Consider the following 23,090-nt stretch of genomic DNA (forward strand, 5'->3'; position numbering starts at 1 on the left):
ACACAGTCACATCATCCGGACCTCATACAATCTCGAAACCAAAAATCAGGGAACCTTGATGAATGTCGGAGCTATTCTGAGCTGAACACGTGACTCTTTAAGCATTGACCCACGTTTGGGTGATTTTCCTCTCTGCGTGAGAGAGAGGCTGACAGCTGCTGAAAAACGGCGGGGTGAAGGGGTGATTGCATTATTTACTTTTATCCACTAGATAGAGCTGCTAACCTGAGTTTGGCAAAGACATTGACGCTTTCTTTTGACCATGGCCTTACTTCATTCAATAGACCTCCACCAAGGCCCAGTAAGCTCATGTCAGCATGTCTTGAATAATATTCATGCATAATTCATGTAAACTTCAGCAAAAAGTTTTAAAAAAAATTGAAAGCCGGGGGTCGCGAAGGCAGCAGCTTTAGCAGGGAAGCCCACACGTCCCTCTCCCCAGTCGCATCTTCCAACTCTTCCAGAGGAATTCCAAGGCGTTCCCAGCAAAGCCAGAAGAATTACAAGAAGCTAGGCTAACTGTCAGCTACGTTGCCATTTTTTTAACTGTGTCCTGAACAAAACACAGAATTAACAATCATAAGTGATCAAGTTTAACCTTTACAATTGTCAAAAACTAAAATGCAATAAATGTGAATTTAAAGAATTTGCAATAGAAAAACAGTTGTACAATGTAAATTGAATGTAAAAAAAAAAGTCAAATTAAATGAATTTTAACAAACCAATTTTAAATTAATTCAATTCCAAACAAAAAAGACGGCAGTAAAGGGGCTTGTCTCATATGTATGGATCCTTATTTTTTCAGGAGACATATTGGTGGAAGGCACCAACAGAAGACTATTAGTGTAAACTTTGTTCCTTTGTTTGATATGGGCCCATTATCTGCTGCCTGTTGTTTGCAGTAAGCCTGTGAACTTTGACCCTATTTAAAACCTCCTCAACCCGGCTTGTCTGTGGTATCAAGTAAACCAGCGGTGAGGACCCTTTTCTTATCAGGCGCAATTTTAGAAAAATATGATCCTTTTATGACAATTGGGTGTGTCACAATGTAACAAAGAACAACAACACGAAATGAAAACAAAGAGGGAATAATAATAATAAAGAGTTCCCACTCTTCATTGTATTTATATTTTTAACCTTCATGCAATCATCACCTTACCTCTCCTTGTAAATAGGAGTGCGGAGATTCTCTCATAGTATTGTTATGCTTTCACGTTTTTGGATCAGATTTATTTGTGGCTCACAAAAACCTTGCTGGGACCGTCTTGGGAGGTCTTGATTAATTTGTGTGCAATTGAAACTAATTTCTCTTGCATGAACCCCATGATGGGGAAATCCTTTATGAAGTTTATCACATTTTAAAAAATGTCAGTACATATTTACAAAAGGGCAATTCATTATTGGATTGAAAAGAAAATCAAAATAAACCACAGACCATAGAGCTAAAATGGAACATGATTTCATATAAACAAGTTATTTTTCCCCCTTTTTTCCCTCTTAACATGCAGGAGGAAGAGAAGGCACTGCCTTACTTGCCTACCCTAACAACTTGTCCCTGGCAATGCGCACATGAATGGAAGTAAAAAGGCAGCTAAAATAGTTAGAATTAATGGATGTTACAAAACCATGTGTGTATTATATTGTAAGTATTTTCATCATCCCAAAACATGATGGGATACTTGGTGTCAGCAAAGTGCCAACGTGTGTTCAAGTTATTCGGGAAGAGAAGCTAACGCTTAACAACGGCGAATCCTATTATTATAGACGATCTTTGGGTCCATACTCTCCAACCACACCACAGAACAAAATGTTCACCGCACGTGCGCACGTGAACACTTTCTTAAATCCCCGCCTGACCAATCAGATGGTAGATTGTAGCGCCGAGCTGCCCTTGCTCTTCTCTTTGTGCCCATCGCTAGCTAACATGACGTCTACAACGCAGGACGTACGACACGCATGTTGGCTCTTGTTGAAAGTGTTCGCTTTTAAAACGCTTGACGGTTGCCATGGTTGCAAGCTCACGTGGAGTAAAAAGAGGGAAGTGACGACGAGAGGGGCTGTTGTTGGGACACGTGACGAGAGCTGTGCTCATGTGTTTAGACTCTAGGTGGGTATTCCGGCAAGCTTAAAGTGATCTGGATCATTTGCCTCGACGCAGCTTGAATGGACTCTTTTTGGCTCTCCCCCCAAAAAAGCGTTAAATTTTGTCGAATTTTAAGTGTCTTTGATTGTGGCCACATGAATGTCACCCATTACTCACTATAAATAAAAGAAATGTTAAAAGTTCCAGAATGTCCATTACGTAAAAAATGTTTAACACAAATTAATACTGTTTGTATTGAACACTGCACATGTAATACGGTTTGTACTGAACTGTATCAAACATGCTCCTTTTCTTTGGTGAATGCTGTTGTCATATTCTTGTTCTACTTTAGGGTAAAAATATCGGACTGTATCTTGAGCGGAAACAATTCCAAACTCTGGACATTCTGTCTTTTACTCTTGTCACTTGGTTGAATGCCATCATGCCAAATAATTTAATGTATGTCAATATTAATTATATTTGGAAAAGATTACTTGAAGCAGTGGTAGGCAAAGTATTGCTTGTATTGCTTTAATTTGGCACAACAAGCATTTACAACACTGAGAGTCCTGTAATGTTTGTGGTATTGATTTAGCCTTTTCTCCCCCGAAATTGGTTATTTAAAAAATATGTACCTATTTCTTTTATTAGTTTAGCAATGAAATATTTTGTCGTCTGATTTGTTGCAAATTTGTTGTAAATGTGTGTGTGTGTGTGGGGGGGGGGGTTAAGAAAAATGAATAACTTACACATACCTGACATTTGTGAACCAAATATCTTACAAGAGTGGGGAAAGTTTTGAGCTCAATGGGCCACATTTGACTTAAGAAAAATAAATGAGATTGGCATGCCAGATCATTCGCTGCATTTAAGTGTATATTTTGATTTAAAAATACTTAGAATCATTTTAATTTTTACAATTTACAATTAATGATCCATGTTTTAAAATAAAATATTGCTTCACCTTTTTTGTATATTTTGTAGATGTACTCATTTTAAGTACAGTTAATGCTTTTTAAATCATGTAACTTTCATTAATCATATTATAATTAATTGTAAACATTTAATGACACATCTGTGCTTATTAGTTGTACTACTATGTTTTTTAATCTAAAATGATGTTTCAATCATACAATAATTGATGCTGATTCTTTGACACTGCTTATAAAGGATGATATAAAGGATTATATTATTAGCATTAATTACCCAAACACATGAAATACATTTACACTGTTATGAATGTTATTATTTTTTCATTTTTTACAATAAATCAATTAAGATGTGATTTTATTATTGTCACGCGAAAGATCCGTTTGTTTGTACCAGCTCGTTCGCGAAGCCACGTCACCAGTTTTAACAAGCCGAATGGGGAGGGAGGGATCGATGGAGGAGTGTGCGTGCGTGTGTTTGTGTGTGTTGAGGAGGAGGAGGGAGGAGGAAGGAGGAAGGAGAAGAGGGGGTCAGACTGTAATAAGCATCACGACGAGGCAGGCTCGCTGTGTTCCATTCGTCCGTACTTGGTCCGCTTACGTCGTCCGTTTAGCAGTCGACTGGCTCGCCAGCTTTTCGTCGCGAGTGAAACATTCGCTTTAGCCCCAGCGGAGTCGTGCCATTTTGATCGTTGTTGTTGTTTTTGCGGAGGAGAAAAGTTTTGAAATGAGGAGTCAACAGCAGCTAAGTCGACGGCGACCAACGAAGAAGACGCGCTGATCACGTACGAGTCGTAGTTGAAGTTAGCTGTGTTACGACTAAAGTATGGCTCAGGTGGTGGAATTTAAAAGGGGGCTGTCACGATAGGCCAGCTCGCCAGTTTGCTAAACAAAAGAGGCTGCCGCTAAATCAAAGATATTCGGCTCACACCACCTCCATTAGTACCTATCCTGAGCGAGGCACGGCTGTTAGTCGTGAGGTTCGCAGGTGTCTTTTGAACAAAATGGCAGAGTACAGAAGCGTGCTAACAAAGCGACGCTTTGTAGCGGGATAGGGCCAAGGCAGCCCCAGCCAGGCTGCACCGCAAAAGGGGTTGTTCACGCCGAGCCTAACACGGGTTGGTAGGGTCGGGGGGCTACATTTTACTGTAGAAAAAAGAGACAGGGGGGTGAAGACCCAGCAAGCCTGATGACACTGGACAACATGAAGCCCGAGAGAGGTAGGTTGAACACATCCAAAATGGACATGATGTGTTCAGAGAGTGTTACCTCACTGTGTCCGTATGTGTTTAGAATAGTTTCTAAGAGACATGACGAAGATGTCACTGTATTACCTCACTGTATTCAAGGAGGACACCCATTTCTGTTGCTCCGTGTCAGCTTGTTTGTTTTGCTTTTTTTTTTTTTTTAAAGTGCAGCCCTGTTATGGAAACGAGGCACTCGCCTTATGCTGTGCAACCTGTTTACATGTCTGCAGCAATGATAAGGGTGAAACAGGGACAAGTGGGGGGAGGGGGGCCACCCTTGTTTGTGATTATGTTAATTCCACCCAGGCGCTCTTTGGAGACGCCGTCTGCATTCCTGATCATCAAAAACCTGCATTCATTGATTGATTGTACACTGGTGACAGTGTCGTGATGAGATTAGCTGCAGTCAATCGCGGGTAGCCCTGTGTGTTTTGATGAGGTTATGGAAGACCCCGAGTTGTGTTGGTGTAACGCACCTCTGTTGTCACTCATGAAATTGCTTTTTGAGGACGTCTTTTGTGAAGAAGCAGATGATGATCTGACAGAGCTAAAACGTATCAAGGGCAGTGGCGCTTGGGTAATTATAGCCATGCTGGGTCAACTGTGAACAGTGCGATGGCGACAGCGGCTGTCATGTGCCGCCATGATGGTCACGACCAATAATTGAGCGATAGACGGAGGCTTTACGGATGTGTTCTTTTGTGCCTTTGCCTGGTAGTGGTAGGAGTCACTTTGCTGTTGGCATGGCGTGCTCATGCCATAAGATGTCATACACAATGAATTTTTCCGTGTGTCTTTGCATTTGACATACAATGGGACCTGGAGGTAACATCTTCTCCAACTTTAGGGTTTGTTCCATGAAATCCCTTTGAGCAGTTTGACACAGCGTCAGAAGGAAAGGTCTTTTGTTCACAATTTTGTCATTGTGTCAGATTAAATTTTAGGTATCAAAAGTACTAGACCGACACAGAGTGAATACTTCTGTTATCCTACTGAGCAAAAGTGCTATAGAAGATGCCTCGCCAAAACAATCAAATTACTGGAGTGATTTTTTTTTTTAAAAAAGCAAGTCAAAATTATCTTTCATGAGGACTCGTGGGATTTCAGAGGCATGCACCAATATAGAAATAATTTGGCATTGTAGTTTCGAACCAAGTGGTAGGAGTGTTCACGAGATAGAATGTCCAAAGTTTGGGATTGTTTCGCATGAGAAGTATTTACTGTGAAGTACAACTGGCATACCGCAACACCATGTTTCCGATCACGCACAAGCTAACGTATCGGGTGTTAGCTGATTTAATTAATATCTCATTCCCCACTGGTTAAAATGAAAGATTTTGCTTCCACCTAAAAAAAAAAAAAAACTTTTGAAGCAGCACCACCATCTTTTTACAATTGAATGGAATATTTATGAGGATGTTTTCACCCGACGATTCCTGTTGATGATCAGAGGCGGAGTTGATGTGGAAAACCCAGCTATTTATGCTCCGAGTTGAAGTCACGCTACCCTACCACGAATGGTCTCGGTCTCTTGGGATGCAAAATGACCATCGTTAAGATGCCCTGCAGAGAGGCATCTGTGGGTCAACAAGTCGTTGGGTGGTAACTCCCTCATTAATATTCCATTCAGTTGTTAAAGGTAGTGGAGTTACCTCTGCACTCAAGGGAAACTGTGCTTTCGTTGTTTGTTGGAGGCGAAATCATTGAGTCCCTGAGGGAACGGATGAAGCCTGATGGGATGAGAGACTAATTGTCTTGTCAAACACTCCAGAACACCCCAGTTGTGATTGGTTCAGTGGCCTGAGAACACCAGTTAGAACGTATTGTAACGTCCCTGCAAATCGTCAAGGATCGTCGCAGCCATCGGTTCACTTTCAATTGGTTTATTGAACAAACTGTCATGAAAAGAAAGTGTCATTAGCATATCTATTCACACGTCTCTAACAGTCAGATTTACTAACTTGAGCTGAAATTAGCCAACTCTTCTTTCACTCTTTGACAACCACGTCACTCACCAGGGCATATCCTGCCTTTTAAAGCCTCACACTTTCAAAGTCACTGATTTTACAAACCCCAAGTGGACATCTCGCATGCACATTTGTTTTTGTATTATGTATTGCTATTCTGGTTAAATATTGTGAAACCAATTTTTATGCATGCTACTAAACTATCGACATAATAAATATGTATTCACGAACGTCTCGCGCTTCATTAGAAGGAGTAGTGCCTAGACCTCAAGTTAGATATCACTGACATTGCGTAAATGCTTACGACCGAGACTTGGTCATCGGTTCAACCGCCTCAGAGATCAGACATCTTGGGTTCAAATGCGGTCTTGTTTCCGGGCAGGTTTCATCTGTATGTGAAACATGAGAAATACATGATCATTGTCATGTAAATGTACCTTAAGACCTATTGGCAAATAATACCTGTTGTCATGCAAAATGGCTGCAACGTTTTCAGTTTCAAATGTGGTCATTTTAAGGCTCCAAAAGGCCTGTTGTCATGTAAACACATTCCCATGTTTTCAGTTTAAACTGATGGAGTGTAAACGGACCCCGCAGGCTGCACTTCGCCCGTCACGGACTATCACAGTGTCAGCTTGGCGCGTCACGAGCTGCCATGTTCCAATTATGACAGCTTGTGCCTGTAGAAGCTGGCCCACAGTGGGAAGTCGACTTCATTACTTGCAATTCGGCAGCGCGCGATTGTTAATTGAGAACATGCTGTACTGTTCCCATGCAGGAAGCGCCTTCTCTTTTCTGCACCTCTTGTCCGGCGCTGCTCACAGAAAGGCCCTGCAGTCCAGACTGAAGATGTTTACTTAGCAGCTGAGCATGAAGAAGTACCGAACAGACAGAACGCAATTTTGAAACACCCTAGGCAGTTTTAGGTTGGAGGGGAACTTGTCTGGACTTGTCCAGAAGTGTGCCATCTGTTGTTTAAGAGCAGATATTAACCCTGCTACACTCTTCATGAAAAAAAGTACAACTAACTTGTCTGGATGACTTTTAATTACTGTTGTGAGACTCTTAATTGAGCTTTTAAATGAGTGTTGTGCTTTTTTGGATATGTGCATATAAGCAGGCATGCGTGTCGCAAGTCATTGCTGAGGAGATGTTTTCAAAGTAACTGAAGTATTTCTTTTGAGGAGAAAAAAAAAAGAACATAAATTACGTGTCATTTGCATTACATAACAAACATGCGTTTATTTATGGTCAGAGTTCATTTAAAAATACATGCTTTTTTTTCTCCTAAATGGCCTTTAGGAAAATGAGTTGTGGTTGTATGACAATGGGAGTGAACCATTTGGTCTCAATTCCCAAAGGTATTCGTGGAACAAAAACAACACTGCGCATTACCAAGAAAGTACATTACAAATGTTTCGAGACTTGTTTTCCTTCTTCCTGAGGAACCTGGGTCTTAGACGAGGTGAAGGGAATTATTTAGTGTCCCAAATACCAATCAATTCTGAGGCCAAAACTTTGGAAGATGAAGATTTTACTGTTTAGTGTTGTTATATTATGGAAATTATGAGAAAAACATGGTGATGGGTACTGCTATGACATTCATCTTATTTTCTTATTCGATTAAATAATTCTATAGGTTTAAGGTCTCTTTATCAAACAATGTTCTTTTTTCAGTGAAGGAAAAAAAAAAGCTTACCGGGCCGACATTTTCGGCTGTCATTTCGGCCTTCGTCTGAGCTGTCATGGTTAAGGCTGCGAACCAACCCCTGTAGTTACATGTGTAATCTAATATAACAGTGGAATTGAGCTGCATCGACCAAAATGTGTTGAAAGGCATAGTTTCCAATTCAGCTTCTGTTGGACTGCAATAGCTCAGACAGGTGTACTGATTCCTGTGTCTGCTCAATGTAGATAGATTTATTCAAAGGAAAACTATGGAAAGCAGATGATAAAATGCCCATCTCAAGTTCTTGGTATAATGCAAAAAAATCTCAATTTGTTCCAAGATTATGCATTCGGCCTCTTTTGCGTGTTGCAAGCCACGGTTATGTTACCCAAGGCAGAACATGAGCTCTTATGCCGTGCTAACCAGAGTCATCTGACCCCTTATTTTGCTGCGGGTTGAGCGATGAGTCAGGTCAGTGTGGGAGTTTGCGTTCAACAGTTTGCTCCTAATAACCATTGCGGTTGCAACTGTGTGGCTCAACCGAGCGCTTTTTACGGGTCCCATCAAGAAAAACCCCAGACTGCTTGCACTGCTCAGTGAAAAAGGGTTTGACCTACCGGCTTTTAAAACCTCTTCAGCCAAAGTACCAGTAAAGTTATTTATCTAGAGTGGTGTCCCCCCCATATCAAATAATAGAAATTGAGTCATTGAGTGCTTTTGAGTTGAGTTGTCATGTTCATCTTTTCTCATGTTCTTACTGCTCCGCGTATTTGGATAAGGCTGCGGTCAGGCCCAACATGAGTTGAGTGCTTCTCGCAGCGCGTTTACACCGAAGTCAATTCAATTTGCGTGGATAGCCGTTTAATCCTTTTGCTGGATTTAAGATCGCCATCGCTTGATAGTTCAAGACCGACCATTAACATACACCGTAGTCCCACATGGACCTATGGATGAAATAGTGTCCAATCTCAGTTGGCAGAATGCACCAAGCGGTTCGTGCCACGCTTCGGTGAATAGCGGCGATCCGGGAAACTGGTTCAAAAAATGCACAAACTGTTCTTCATAAAAAAGTAAATAGTGCTAATTAGGTTAGATGGCTGTGAATGGGGCAAAGTACATATCCAGAAAAGGATTTTTTTTAACTTATTCAAACCATTTCTTTGGGGAAGGATTTAACAGACGGGCTTCTGCCTTCTGTGCAACTGATGGCTGCCATGCTGCACGCCAGCTCTATCATACACGGTTGAAGCACGTTGGCTGCACCCCCCGCCCCAAACCCCACGGCTAACATTTTTGCAGTGCTGCAACAGGCTGTGTTTGTCAGGCGAGCGGTCAGCATCAATCTGTGTCAAAAATGCATAGTTTAGAAATTCTACCTGGTCGTCAATTGACACCAATTTTCTTGATTGTTTTGCGCTCTCTGCCATTGTTGTATGTTTTGCACAAGCTTCCTGTTCATAAACTTTGAAACTGATGAAGCCCACCCGGCCGAGAAGAAAACTGTCTTCCAAGATAAACAGAGCAGTGTAGTTGCAATTGATTGAATGCCCCGAGCATGTTTTGACGACTTCCTGTGACAGCGGATTCAGCATTTGTGCTTGGACTCACGCTTCTTGAAACAACTATGCGTTTATGGGAAATATTTTTAAAAAGGTAAAAGAAATGGATCAGTTCGGTTTGTGTGCGATTGCGGCCTGGCCAGTCTGCTGGCACACGCTGCTCTCTAACGCCGTTTGTTGTTTGTATGGCGATGCCTTGTGCATTGGGCCGTTAGGCAGCCCCCACGACGCGACTCGACTCCCCTTCATACCTTCAGCCCTGCCCTCGGCCAGATTACATCTGCCCTGAGATGTCCCAGACTCAGGCAAGCGGATCAGCGGCTCTGCACTGTCGCTGACAAAGAGCTCCAGATAACACAGAGTGACATGCACAGCACCTGTCTCGTCCTGTATTGTGTTTGCCGGCTCCTCTGGTGGTGATTCATCGCACAATGGGGAAGCACCAACAACAGGTGCTTGCCTCTGGAACATGATTGCCGCCCGCCTTTAACCCATCTTCATTCACTTTTTTGGGAAATACAGTGCCCTCCATAAGTATTGGCACCCCTGGTTGAGATGTGTTTTTTAGCTTCCAATTATTTTATTTTTTTTCTAAATAATATGGGACCTTAATGGAAAAAAAGAGAAAAATCCAACCTTCAATACAAGTGCATTTATTCAGTGGGGAAAAAATCCCACATAAAGAAATAATTATTTGACATCAAATCACCTGTTCCACAATTATTGGCACCCTTAACAATTCCCAGGAAATAAACATAATTGAAGCATTTCTGTCATTTCTACAGTAGTTTACAAAGTTTACCAGAGTATGTAGGAACATTTAATTAGTAATTCATCACTTCCTGTCTCCCTGGGGTATAAATATGACGTGACACCGAGGCCATTTCTCTTATCCACTCTTAAACATGGGAAAGACAAAGGAACACAGCATACAAGTGAGGCAGATGTGCGTCGACCTTCACAGGTCAGGCAGAGGCTACAAGAAGATTGCCACTCAACTGCAGCTGCCCATATCCACTGTGAGAGGAATAATTAAGAAGTTCAAAACAACTGGAACAGTGGTAAACAAGCCTGGACGAGGAGCCAAGTTTATTTTGCCACCACGCACAGTGAGGAGGATGGTAAGAGAAATCAAAAGATCTCCAAAGCTCACTGTTACAGAATTACAACAAATGGTAGCATCCTGGGGTCACAAAGTCTCCAAATCAACCATCAGGCGCTGTCTACACGCCAACAAGCTGTTTGGGAGGCATGCACGGAGAAAACCTTTCCTCACTCACAATCATAAACGCAAGCGTCTGGAGTTCGCCAAGCGGTATTGGGGCTTCAACTGGGACCGTGTGCTTTGGTCAGATGAGACCAAGATTGAGCTTTTTGGCAACAAACACTCTAAGTGGGTCTGGCGTACCACGAAAGATGCGCATGCTGAAAAGCACCTCATACCCACTGTGAAGTATGGGGGTGGGTCAGTGATGCTGTGGGGCTGTTTCGCTTCCAAAGGCCCTGGGAACCTTGTTAGGGTGCATGGCATCATGAATGCTTTGAAATACCAGGACATTTTAAATCAAAATCTGTTGCCCTCTGCCCGAAAGCTGAAGCTGGGTCGTCACTGGGTCTTTCAGCAAGACAATGACCCTAAACATATGGCCAAATCTACACAGAAATGGTTCACCAGACACAAAATCAAGCTCCTCCCATGGCCATCTCAGTCCCCTGACCTCAACCCCATTGAGAACCTGTGGGGTGAGCTGAAGAGGAGAGTACAGAGGAGAGGACCCAGGTCTCTGGATGATTTAGAGAGATTCTGCAAAGAGGAATGGCTGAAGATCCCTCTTTCTGTCTTTTCCCATCTTGTGAAACATTATAGGAGAAGATTAGGTGCTGTTTTGTTGGCAAAAGGGGGTTGTACAAAATATTAACACCAGGGGTGCTAATAATTGTGACACACATTATTTGATGTCAAATAATTATTTCTTTATGTGGGATTTTTTCCCCACTGAATAAATGCACTTGTATTGAAGGTTGGATTTTTCTCTTTTTTTCCATTAAGGTCCCATATTATTTAGAAAAAAAATAAAATAATTGGAAGCTAAAAAACACATCTCAACCAGGGGTGCCAATACTTATGGAGGGCACTGTATGTTAGTTTTGGTATTAATAAACAGTAGACTGGTTGGCCACTATTTCCAAACATAACTTCACTTAACACAAACATTTGACTTTGCACGGTGAAATGATGTGCCTGTTAACATGAGACGATTTGAACCGAAAAGCTGTAAAAGGGGAAAATAAACTGCCGATGTTGGCAGTTCATTGGCACAAACAGATGAGATTTGACAGCCATGAATTGCACACATCTGAAAACTGACCTTAGGTTTTAAAAGGTAGTAAATCCATCTTTTTCGTCCATTTTCTATAAAGCTTGTCCTCATGAGGATTGTGGGTGTTTGCGAGAAGTGCGGTGCACCGTGAAATGAGCGCCAGTCAATTGCAGGTTGTACGGGGAAAATTGCAAAATAATCAAGTCAATGAAATACAAGGCTCAAAAGAACCAGTTTTGCATCACAGTTTGTGAGTGAAATATTATTGGCCATTCATGTGCAGTTATGTGTTTTCACACATAAGACGCATGCGGGTGCTACTATGTCAAAGGCGGAAAATGCTTTTACGGGAATTTTGCAAGAGGCTAGTGAAGGTCAATTTTGTCTGTGATGCTGTTATGACAAGTCAGATCTTAAGTAGCCTAGCCATGCGTCATCGCTGCAAGGGATTGAGCCTCCCAGTCTTCCAAGTAAGGTAATGCACTTGTGTGATAATGGAACATTTTTACCTTGCCCGTGCTTAGTGATTATGTGCACATGCTAAGTGGTCGACATACCACTGAGGCTCAACGTAAACAAGCGGCAGAGTCTTTGCGGTGGACTGGTTGAAGCTGAAAGTTCCAGCAGGGGCCATCTTTGTGCTGCCAGCTTGCCACCCGTTGTATCGTGATGTCATCGCTAGACAAGAGGAATAGCCATCTGGACATTGCGGTTTATTTTCAAGGTGTGGGGCAGCTGGTCGATTGTCTCTTTCGGGTTTTGGTGTCTTTCGGTCTGTCTTTGAAATGGTCACTTTTGGGTTTGCTACCTGGAAAATGTAAAGAATGCGCCTTTTTCTATTGGGTGGCACAAGATTAAAATTAGGAAGAATAAATGATTATTTTTACAATCAATTAATACGTCGATGAATTTGATTTAAAGAGCTATTTCCACGCCTTTATTCAAAAACATTCATTAAGTTTCACTTCCAGAGGTCACGTTGGAAAAGATGTAGATCATTGTTTTCCAAAGAAAAAGCAATTTTTTCATTTGATTTTAATTTCTACGCCTTTATTCAAAAGCAATTATGATTCAGTTCTATAACATGTCAGAAAACATTGATCATTGTTTTCCGAATTAAAAACACATTTTTAATTTTGATTCAACACAAATAAAACCTTTACTTGTCTCCCAATGGAGAAATTCTCAATTAACAGCAGCAACATTTGGAGGGAAGAAAGTAGAAAAAAAACATGAATTATTTGCATGCACAAAATAAATTAAAAGAAGAAAAATGAACAGTACAGAGTACAGAATGCAATATAAAATATAATCATATATACTGCATAAAGTGGCTACATACAGAAAATCGGATAATACTTACTATTAAAAAAACAGATTTTCAGCGTTTGGACAATTTTCCAAGGTATCCAAACAATCGATTATGACATAATTATCGATTAATTTGTTAATCGATTAGTCGATTAATCGTTGCACCTCTACTTAAAACTAATACTCAATTCTGATGTGCATGGTGGTTTTCCAGTGCAAACCTTTCTTCACAAACAACATCTGTATCACCCGCTACGAAGAACTTTTGACCATTTTTCTCTTACCTCGGGAAGGTATTGTGACATCTGTAAATTACATGCAATGCCAGACTTATTAATGCAACTGTTTCCTCAAACAATTTCTGCAAATGTGTCATGCAGCCTTCATCTGCTTCAAGGTCGTCCCTTTTTGTAATTTAGCGCATGGGATCAGAATGTGATTGAGGTAAGGGGATCAGCAAAGGGTATTGCGAGGGTGTTTGCATCAGAAGGCAGACATCTCTTTGGTGACCCAAAAGGCAGAAGCATGGGACGGCCACTTAGCCTCGTCCTAATTATAATTAATCAGGCAAAATCTTAGCCTGGCAGTCAATTACCTGGTTTTGTTGTCTCCCATTGTGAGCATGTAGCTCTTCTCACAGCGGATACACGGTTACACCGTTAACAGAGAGCACCTCGGGGACCCGTTGTGGAGGCGTTGAGCGCATTGTTTATTAACAACGAATGAGGGCTCAGTAAATTTGAGACCGCTATCGCCTTTGCGCTTGTTCATTCACACACATCTCGTCAAGTCAAGCAAACCAATTGGCTTGATTATTTTTGGGAGATGTCGGCCCTGTAGATCTTTATCTTTGCACCAGTTCAGCTGACAGTAAATCTGTCCCGTTCTACGAGGTTAATGTTCTTTTTTTCCCCTGTGCTCAGCTGCTTTTTATTGGTCAGTTTTTTTCGCCTTTTATCTTTTGGAGTCACTCACACCGGTAATGGCCGTTCTAAATTGTTGGCTCGATTCTGTAGTCTCGAGAAGGCTAGTGCCGATGTCACACGTTTAAATGATGACCTATTGATAAAGTGGTGTGACGCTAATTGCGGAAAGCCAGTGGCTGTGTGAAAACTCACACAGTTGCGGTAATACTCCGCTTCACTTGACTTGTGTAGCAGGCAAAAGTGGTGAAATGCTGTCACAACTACGGCGCGTCTATTTTGCAAGATGTCTTAGAGCACAGTCAACTGCAACCTCAGTGTGTCTCTTCCATAAGTGACACGCTTTCTTTACAACCTCACCAGTCTGATTGCTCCGCTGCAACTCCCCTTTCTAGAAGTTGGCATAAGAAGTGCCAGCGAGGTCAAAGGCCCATGCATTCACGTTGGAGGTCGACTCTGGTTACAGACACAGACTAGGGTGTCCTACTACCCCAGTCTCTCTGAGAGAGTGTTATGTCAAACTCACCGCCGAGTTGATCCCGTTGGGTGAAATGTGGAAACCCAACACTCACCTAGCCTTAATAGGTAGCTTTGGTTTGGGCTTTCATCATCATACAGTACTCAAACTTTGATTCTCGGCACATTTCGGTGGATATATTTGAATGCACTTTGAATAGATTTCAAGGCAAATTACGGGTTTTGATTATGGGTGCAGCTTGTTGATGCATTTGTCTAAAACAAATTAGAACCGTCTGGCTTTTAGTGAATAACTTTTACCACATCAACTGGGTTTTGTCTGTTGTCTCATTTTTATTTTTTTGCTGTTCCTCCAAGTGACTCATGGTTCATTTGCAATGTGACCTCAGTAGCGTGTACTTAATTTTTCAGCTGGCAAACAACTGCTGATTGTACCCAACAATCGCGGGCGGGTGTGAGCGAGGACAAAGCAAGTGTATGTTTATGTATGTATGCATGTGTGTGGAGAGAACAATGGCAGCTGATTTGACAAAACAGAAGGGCTCTCCTCAGCTGGAACTGTATTCAGGCACCTAAGCCAATCAGAGCTTGTTGCTATGTGTGCTCAAAATCTGCCCCTTTGGATTGCAGCGTTGGCGAGAGGCACACACACTTGTGTCCTGAGCTAATGGTTTTGAAGTAGCAGTTGTGCAAATAAACCTACAGCCGCTGCTAAACTATACAGACGTTAAACTTTCTGCTACCGCCCAGTAGTTGAAAAAGTGAATTGATGAGGTTTGCCGGATGACTGGTTACTTTCAAAATAAAAATCAACTGTACCTAAAAACAAGCCACTTTTGTGTGGGTTGGCTACGGTCAGGGTTACACGCTGACAATTCCGATCCCATTAATGCAGTTTAGTTTGAATTAGACATGTTTTGGCCATCTACGTTGAAGGCCCTCGCTAATTGCCAAATGAAGGGGAGCGTGAAATGTTTGAGTTCTTCCGCAAATTGACTTGATTCACAATGTAAACGCCTCAATATTAAGTGTTAGTGTTGTGAGCCGAACAAAGCATTGTGAACTACGTAAACTGATACTTTGCGCAGCTGAGCCAATGAGAGCACAATATTGTGTTGTTGTTGTTGTTGTTTTTTTTAATCAATATGATTGTTTGGAGTTTTTTTTTTTAATTGCATGCATGCAGGCGTTTCCTCAGGTAACGATGAGTCCTGCTCCGAAGACGCTGACATAACCCAAATTTGTACGTTAAATCGGAACACTTAGTCTCTATCACCAACCTACTCTCAACCAGTACAGTGGTATCTTCAATTTTGAGTTTAATTCATTGTGTGATATAGCTCCGAACTCAATTTAGTCATATCTGAAATTGCGAGTGACACGCACAAAGGTGCTGCTATCATGTTTTGCAGCTATTAGATTTTTTTTTTTCTCAAAACCTTTTCAAATCTGAATGTTCAAGCATTGAGCAGATTTGACAAATTGCGGGTGCAATGTATAACTAGTCTCGGCATGTCACGTTGTGTGCAGACTTCCACTTCCATTGTTTTTATTGCCTTGGCACAAACCAGACAATAACAGGAAAGGTGAGCTCTAAGCTGACGTCTTGTTACTGTAAAGTTAAACAGGGTGGAGGGCAGCTCCTGCAGCAAACCACACAAAGAAGATGCACTCCTACGAATGAGGACATTTAGATGATATCTATTATAGCAGCTCAACATGCTATAATCACTAAAACAGTCTTTAGCCAGAACACAACCTACACCTCGGCAGTCCTTAAACGTTCACTCCACTGCTGTCAGTTACAAAGATGCAAACATGCACTTTTCATTTCCACTTCTTTAATCACTGTGATCGGAGTGTTTAACACAACGTGCCTGTTGCCGTGGTAACGTCCATTTTTACCCTCTGGTTATTAATCTTGTGTCACCACTGATGACTGCTCCCCGCTCGTCGTCAAGTCCGTTCATATTCCGGAGCTACTCTTTTATGTCAGGACGTGAAAAGGAAAAGCCCTGTCATGGGAAGCTTTGTTTCCTTTAGCCATGTCGGCCTTTTGAGGGTTTTAGTCAAGTCAAGTCAAGTCAACTGTATTTATAGAGCACTTTCAAACAGCCATCGCTGCATACAAAGTGCTGTACATGGAGCAATTTAACCTGCACAATAAACAGTAAGTTTAGAGCAAAATATATTCCGTTCCATTAACACTTCTCAGAATATTTCATGAAAATGTAATTTTCTGACCAGATATGTGACCCAGTTACAAGTAGGTGATGATCTAAAGAAGTCACTTTTCCCCCCACAATTCAAAATGTGTTCCTTATGTCTCGTGTGAAGTACTTTCAACAAAATGCCCCAAAGATCGCTAATTATCAGAACACTCCACACGCTCCATTGTTTTGTCTCCCTGACATTAGCGTGTTTTGAGTGTGGGCCGCCGTGTCTCACGCACGTTAGAAAGATCCCCCTGCTCCCAAACCAACTGCTGGGTCAAAGGGCAGTGTGTTTTTTATTAGCCTGGTAGAGCGAACATTGGCTGCACTATGAGGCCCTAAATCGAACTGTAAAATTCACACACGGCACTCAAATACAGCATGAATTCAATTTTCCTTTGAGGAAGCAGTGCTTTCACTACACAAAAGTGCAGAACAGCTCGCTCACTGAAAGGTTCTTTCAGAAATATATACCCCAAAAGTTACTTGGCTATCTCATTTCCACACTTGATAGATTTACAGACCCACATTTTTTTTATCCATAATTAACTCTGGGAAAGTTCAAAGGGGATCGATGCTTGATCGGCTATACTTGATGCGTTTGTTTTTGCATTAATAGTTCATTTTCTTCTCTTTGCAGAGTAAGCTAAGTGCTAATAACCATTGCTTTAGTGTTAATACGCATAAGCAAAATAAATTTGGTGCGTGAGGGCGGAGCCCGCATGCACCGCAGAGAAGAATTATCGCACAGTGTGCTTTGAAAAAAAGTCAGAGGGAGGGTAAAAATTGTGAGCACTACCAAGTTGTCTATATTTATCTCACCGGGGTCTGCGGTAAGAAGATTTGGCATGGAAGTACCGCCAGGGTAATCTCTCACTCTGCTTCTCTTTATTCATTTAAGTGTGGGCGTGCGTACATCTTGAGCCACATGAATCATAATTTTCATGCTCCGAGATTATGTCACACAACACTAGTGATGGCCGAGTTTTGTGTTTTAACATACTTGTTCAATAAAGATGATTCTGATTTTGTTGGCTATAGAGTTTATTTTGTGATGCTGCACCACTCTCTGTACATAGGGGTGTTCACACGGCAAGATTTGGTCCGGTGCTACGCCGGGGCTGCCCCAGTAGAGCGTTCACACGTGCAAACCCTATTGTTCTTGTCAATCGTCGGGGTTCTTTTGAGTAAAAATGTCCTTTTGGTTGAGAATATAACAGGCTGCATGTTGCTTTAGCATGATGTTGACACCCCGTGTTTGTTTTTGTTAATGCAAATGGTATTTCACCACACGGTGTTTTTCAAAATGTTTCCGTCCAAATAGATGTAGATTTCTTCCCTAGAATAAGCTCAGACGTTTATTATTCTCTCTTCCTGATCTGAGCCTCGTCACTCACTGCTTGCATGTTATTATCAGCACTGTGCATACGGCCCATAGCGCTTTGATTCGAGCAGATGCAGCTCGGTTAAAGCCTGTCAGTGCTTTTGACTTTGATCGTCTGCTGGCGAGACTTCGAGCTGCTGCTCTTGGTTTCATTTGAATGAAATGTGTTCCTAAACAAATAAGAGCGCTCAAACACATCGGATGGGATTCTACGATTAGCAATATATTCAAATTCGTTTGGAGTGGATGGTGAGCATTTGTGTGTGCACGTAAAGCTGAGCAGCTTGCCCAGTGGAGAACAGGACAGCGCTTGCACCATTGTTTGTCCAGTGTCCACCCTGCATGGATTAATGGGGCTGCTTATATGAACGTGTGCGTGTGTGTGTGTGTGTGTGTGTGTGCCTGCTCGCGTGTCTTCCATCATCCCATCTGTCTCTGTTAAAATAGAAACACTGTTGCATTCAGAATGCTGAAATTGGATTATTTGCCTGGTTTTGTTTGTCCTCATATCCACACAAGCACCACACTAGACGAGCAACGACCAAACAAATGAGCATCACGTTTGCCTTCTCCAGTGACGACAAATTGTGTGCACCATGGCCGCGTTAGCTCTAAAATAACCTGTTAGCTACTAAAGCCCCCCTCCACTCCCCCTGCTCCCTCACCTGGAGGACATTTTCCATCACACATATCTGCGCTGATCTGCTGCTGGCCCGGTGGCATGAAGACAGCTGAGCGGTGCGTGTTTGTGTGTCCAGGCCAAAGCAGCCGATTTATAGGCAGGACTCCAGCTCACACTTGGTGGCAGGCGGTCACAGTCTCTAATAATAAGAAGCCCTAATCTAAATCTGACCTGTTACGCAATTCACATTTGCCTTGTGCAAACAAACAGTGGAGAGGTCGCGGCCACGGGGGAAAGCGAAGGCTCAAGTGTTGCTTTGTGCCGTCGTATAATCCGCATCTGTAGCCGGATGCATTATTCAAGCCTCTTATTTCATTCGCCATTGGTCCCCGATGGTACGATTGGGAACGATAAACCCTCATCTGGTTTGTGGTGATAGCAAGAATCAGCTACACACGCCACGTGACGTGATAAATAGCATGACACATTTGCTGCATTCACGTTGCCGCTCTGTATAAGTAAGTCAGGCATTAAACTGGCTAGATCTTTACACATAACTGAGCAAAGGCAGAATATTGCTGTATGGAATCCTGCAATCAAGTATTTCGATGTGTGATGTTGTGGAAGCCAGCATCTGGAGTGACTTAAAACATTCTTTCAACACAACAGGGCAGAAGAAATTAGTTTCAGGTGTCAAACGACACAGCCAGGCATCATCCTCAGTTGATATTACCCCAGAAGATAGTGGCTTGGCCATTGACAGGACAAAAGTGACCCAGAATTGGGCTCAGGCAATGTAAAAGGATATCAAGTGGGCCACTCCCACACTGAAGTGACGATTCTTATCGACCGTGTGCCAAGATTAATAAAACAAAAACTTGGTTCTGTTAGCTGCTGGATATCACGAGATAGATTGCATCCTGTGAGGGAAATGAGTGAAATAACTCATCAAACACATGATTAATGCGTTTAGGTCTGGGACCGGCTGATCTGGTCCTCACCAGAGTTTGGTTGTTGTGGTTGTCCAAGTAAAGCTCACCAACAGTGTAAACTAAATGAGAATTCAATTACACCAAACTAAACGGTGCTCGTATAAAAACAGACTTCATTTGGTGCGCCTTCAAACCTTTGGATAACGGTAATGGACACATTCTGAACTGTACCAAACTGTACTGCTAAGTGTAAAACCACTTTGGGGAGTGTAATCTAGAATTACAACACATTTGCCAAGCCAACAAGACAATAAATAGGACTTCAAGATACACACAGTAGTTCCAAAGGTGCACCTCGATTGGAGGTTGGTTATACATTGTAAGGAGACAAGCGACACTGTTTTTGGTCGGGGGCCCATGGATGGGATAAGAGAGCTAGCTGTACTGCTGAACATTGAACCCTGTTAAAGCTTAATGATTAATAAATCATGTGCATTATTGCATAAATCTCCCAAATTACTCAAAGAGCATAACAAAGAAATGGTAAATAGTTGACCATCACAAGACACTTTGGGGGTTTGTCTCGCGCTATTGACGATTGTTTTACCAGCAGCACTAAATGTGCTCCTGAGCATTGAACAAAGCTCCCTCTATATGTCTAATGGGAGCTTTCCCGCCAATCTGTCTCTTTGTGCTGTCCTGCATCCTGATCACCTCCCAGCCTCCCTTCAAGATGTGTGTCTTTGTCTGCATGTAGGCTTTAGAGGAATGCTCTGTTCAAGCATTACAGCTTTCATCTATGTGTACGCGGGGCCCCTTACCAAAACCCTCCATCACTAGCCCTTTGTGAGTATGTATGCGTGCCTTTACGTATTCCAAAAATGTGTTTGTGTGTCATTGTGGCTGTATTTAATAATACAATTAATTAATTCATGGGTGTTTTTGTTACACACACACACACACACACACACACACACACGCGCGCGCCTTCAGGGCGTTCATGTACATTCTCCAAGAATTTGTTGTCCTGAAAAGCCGCAATCTCACACCAACTGGCGTCCTAGCGAGATGCGTGTGCGTGCGCGATGTAGGCGGCGGTTACGTGGCTGTTGTTCTTTTTTCCCCCCCTTTCATCTCCATTGATCATTTCAGCCCCCGTATGTAATACTCTGATGCGTCGTTTCCCGCTCACGGAGTAGCACCTTTTAGCCTGAATACCCCAGAGTAGGATGGTAACGGCCCATTCAGTCGGTGCATAAATGCGGAGGTGGTGATGGGCTGTCACCTTCAGCTTTGACCTTTGTCGTACATTACCACGGCTTCCCTCTCGCCTTTTATTTGCTCATCGTCGGGCTGTCGTTAAAGCCTTTTCGATTTGAGCCAATAAAGAAAACGATTTAAGCGTTCCAACAGCTGCTGAACAGAGCAAACCCCAATGTCCCCCTTTTTCCCTCGGAGCATCCCGCCGCCACCCCCCTCCTTTGTATGTTTTGTGTTGGACTGCACCTCACTCCACATGCAGCAGCAGCCGCTTCGAAGCATCGAGGAGGAGTTCCCCCCGCAGGAATGTGTGTGACCGGCTGGTGCATTACACACACACTCATAAAATGCTTTGCACACTCTGGGAGCCGCTCTCATCTGGCAAACCTGATCTTGTGGGTGTTTTGTGTGGGTTAATAATTTCATACTTGACAAAAAGGAAAACCAGCCACTTAATTTTTCTTCATTATTATTTGGTTACCTTGCCGAGAGTCTCATGCACTGTTTTTCATTTGTGTACGTTTCTATCTGCAGTTTTTACGGGAGCAATGTGGTTGTTGAAAGAGTGGAGGTATAATGATTAATAGATAATCAAATCAACCAATAATTATTTTGCGTATCGGCGGAAACTTGGTTGACCAATAGGAACGTCCGTCACACATTACAGAAGCTAGAGGTTCGATTCCGGAGTTTACATGTTCTCCCCATGCCTGCGTGAGTTTTCTCCGGGTACGCTGGTTTCCTCCCACATTCTAAAAATTTGTATGGTATGTTAACTGATGGCTCTAAATTGTCCCGAGGTGTGACTGTGAGCGTGAATGTTTGTCTGTGTGTCCCTATGCTAGTCTGGCAACCAGTTCAGGGTGTACCCCGCCTGCTGCCCAAAGACGGCTGGGATAGGCTCCAGCACGCTTGCGATCCTCATGAGGATAAAGCGGTTCAGATCGTGGACGGATGGATATTTTTGCTATTTGAGTAATTGTTTAGCTACTTCTTTTTTTTTTAATATCCAAATGCTTGTGCATTCATCTTTCTACCAGAAAATATTCTGAGATTTCTGTAGTCTTCATCAGAATCATAGATCACGCGGTATGAGAGCAAAATGCAAAAAAAAAAGGCACTTGCCAGCATTGTGTGACGGGTGACAAATGTTCAAATCTTGGCAGCACGTGCCCTTCCCGAGTGCTCTTGTTTAAATTGAGGCTGCAGTCCAGCCAGATTTTGAAGTATGCCTGCTTCGCCTTCCCATATCGTAATGAGAGCTACTGGAAGTCGGTTGTTAAACCTCCTTTTACAAAGCCGCAAATGTTGCATTGATAAGCAGCGATGAAGGCCATAACGGTGGTGAATTGACTTCGGTGTAAATGGGACAGCTGCAATGACAGAGTGGCTCATTCAAAATGCAGATGCTGCTGACACGCCTCCATCGCTGGGCACCAGATTGCTTCATAAACCCCTGAGGCGGACCTTCTGTGTCGATAGCCCATTCCATTTTAGAGAGACAATGGCCACGTGAAGGACGCTTTTGCAACAAGAAGCTGCGATTCTTGAGAGCTGCCGCTTGTCAGCTGGCCTCGTGTGGGACTCGTGAGCTTCCTCCCTAGATCCTTAGCCTTCTTCTAAAAATACATCTGATTCATCTTGGTTTGACTGGTTGACATCCTTACAAGTTCTCCAAAAAAACTCTTTGCTGTCAATGAAATTGGGATTTGATCATTCCATTTTGATCATACAGTCATGATCAGACTTGTGCCGTGCAGTTATTTCTCAGTGGTTCAGGACTGACAGCACAGCCCAGTTTGACCTTTGTACAATTGCTTAAAAGATGCCTTTTTGTGTGTGTGTGTGTGTGTGTGTGTGTGTGTGTGTGTGTGTGTTTGAGACGGAGGGAGTAGACGGTGACATCACCCCTGACACTCATCTGACATGCAAGGTCTAAATATATTCCCTTTTGAAGCCACCAAAGTGGAAATGTTGTGCCACGCATCCTGTAGGAACAAGAAGTGCTTTAGTTAAACACGACACAGGAATAAGATTTCCCAGCCACATAATGCAACCGAACATTTAAAAGTTGTATATTTTTGATAAATTGGTTCCAAATTCACAATCCATGTTAAATTTGGTTTAATGAATACTGCACACCGGAGGTTTTTGGTCCATGATGGTTCTGACATCTAACATTTCGCGGCTATG

At 42.5% G+C, this 23,090-nt stretch overlaps 1 protein-coding gene across 1 annotated transcript in view; it reads left to right on the forward strand.

Moving 5' to 3' along the window:
- Nucleotides 1-3,504: 3,504 nt before the first annotated feature.
- atosa (atos homolog A) overlaps nt 3,505-23,090 on the forward strand; it is a 34,631-nt gene continuing 15,045 nt past the window's right edge. Inside the window, exon 1 of the mRNA XM_052062839.1 lies at nt 3,505-4,232. Coding sequence (XP_051918799.1) covers nt 4,202-4,232 — 31 coding nt within the window. The 5' untranslated portion in view covers nt 3,505-4,201. The remainder of the gene's footprint in view (nt 4,233-23,090) is intronic.

The sequence above is a fragment of the Hippocampus zosterae genome, chromosome 4 (assembly GCF_025434085.1).
Source record: "Hippocampus zosterae strain Florida chromosome 4, ASM2543408v3, whole genome shotgun sequence".
NCBI lineage: Eukaryota > Metazoa > Chordata > Actinopteri > Syngnathiformes > Syngnathidae > Hippocampus > Hippocampus zosterae.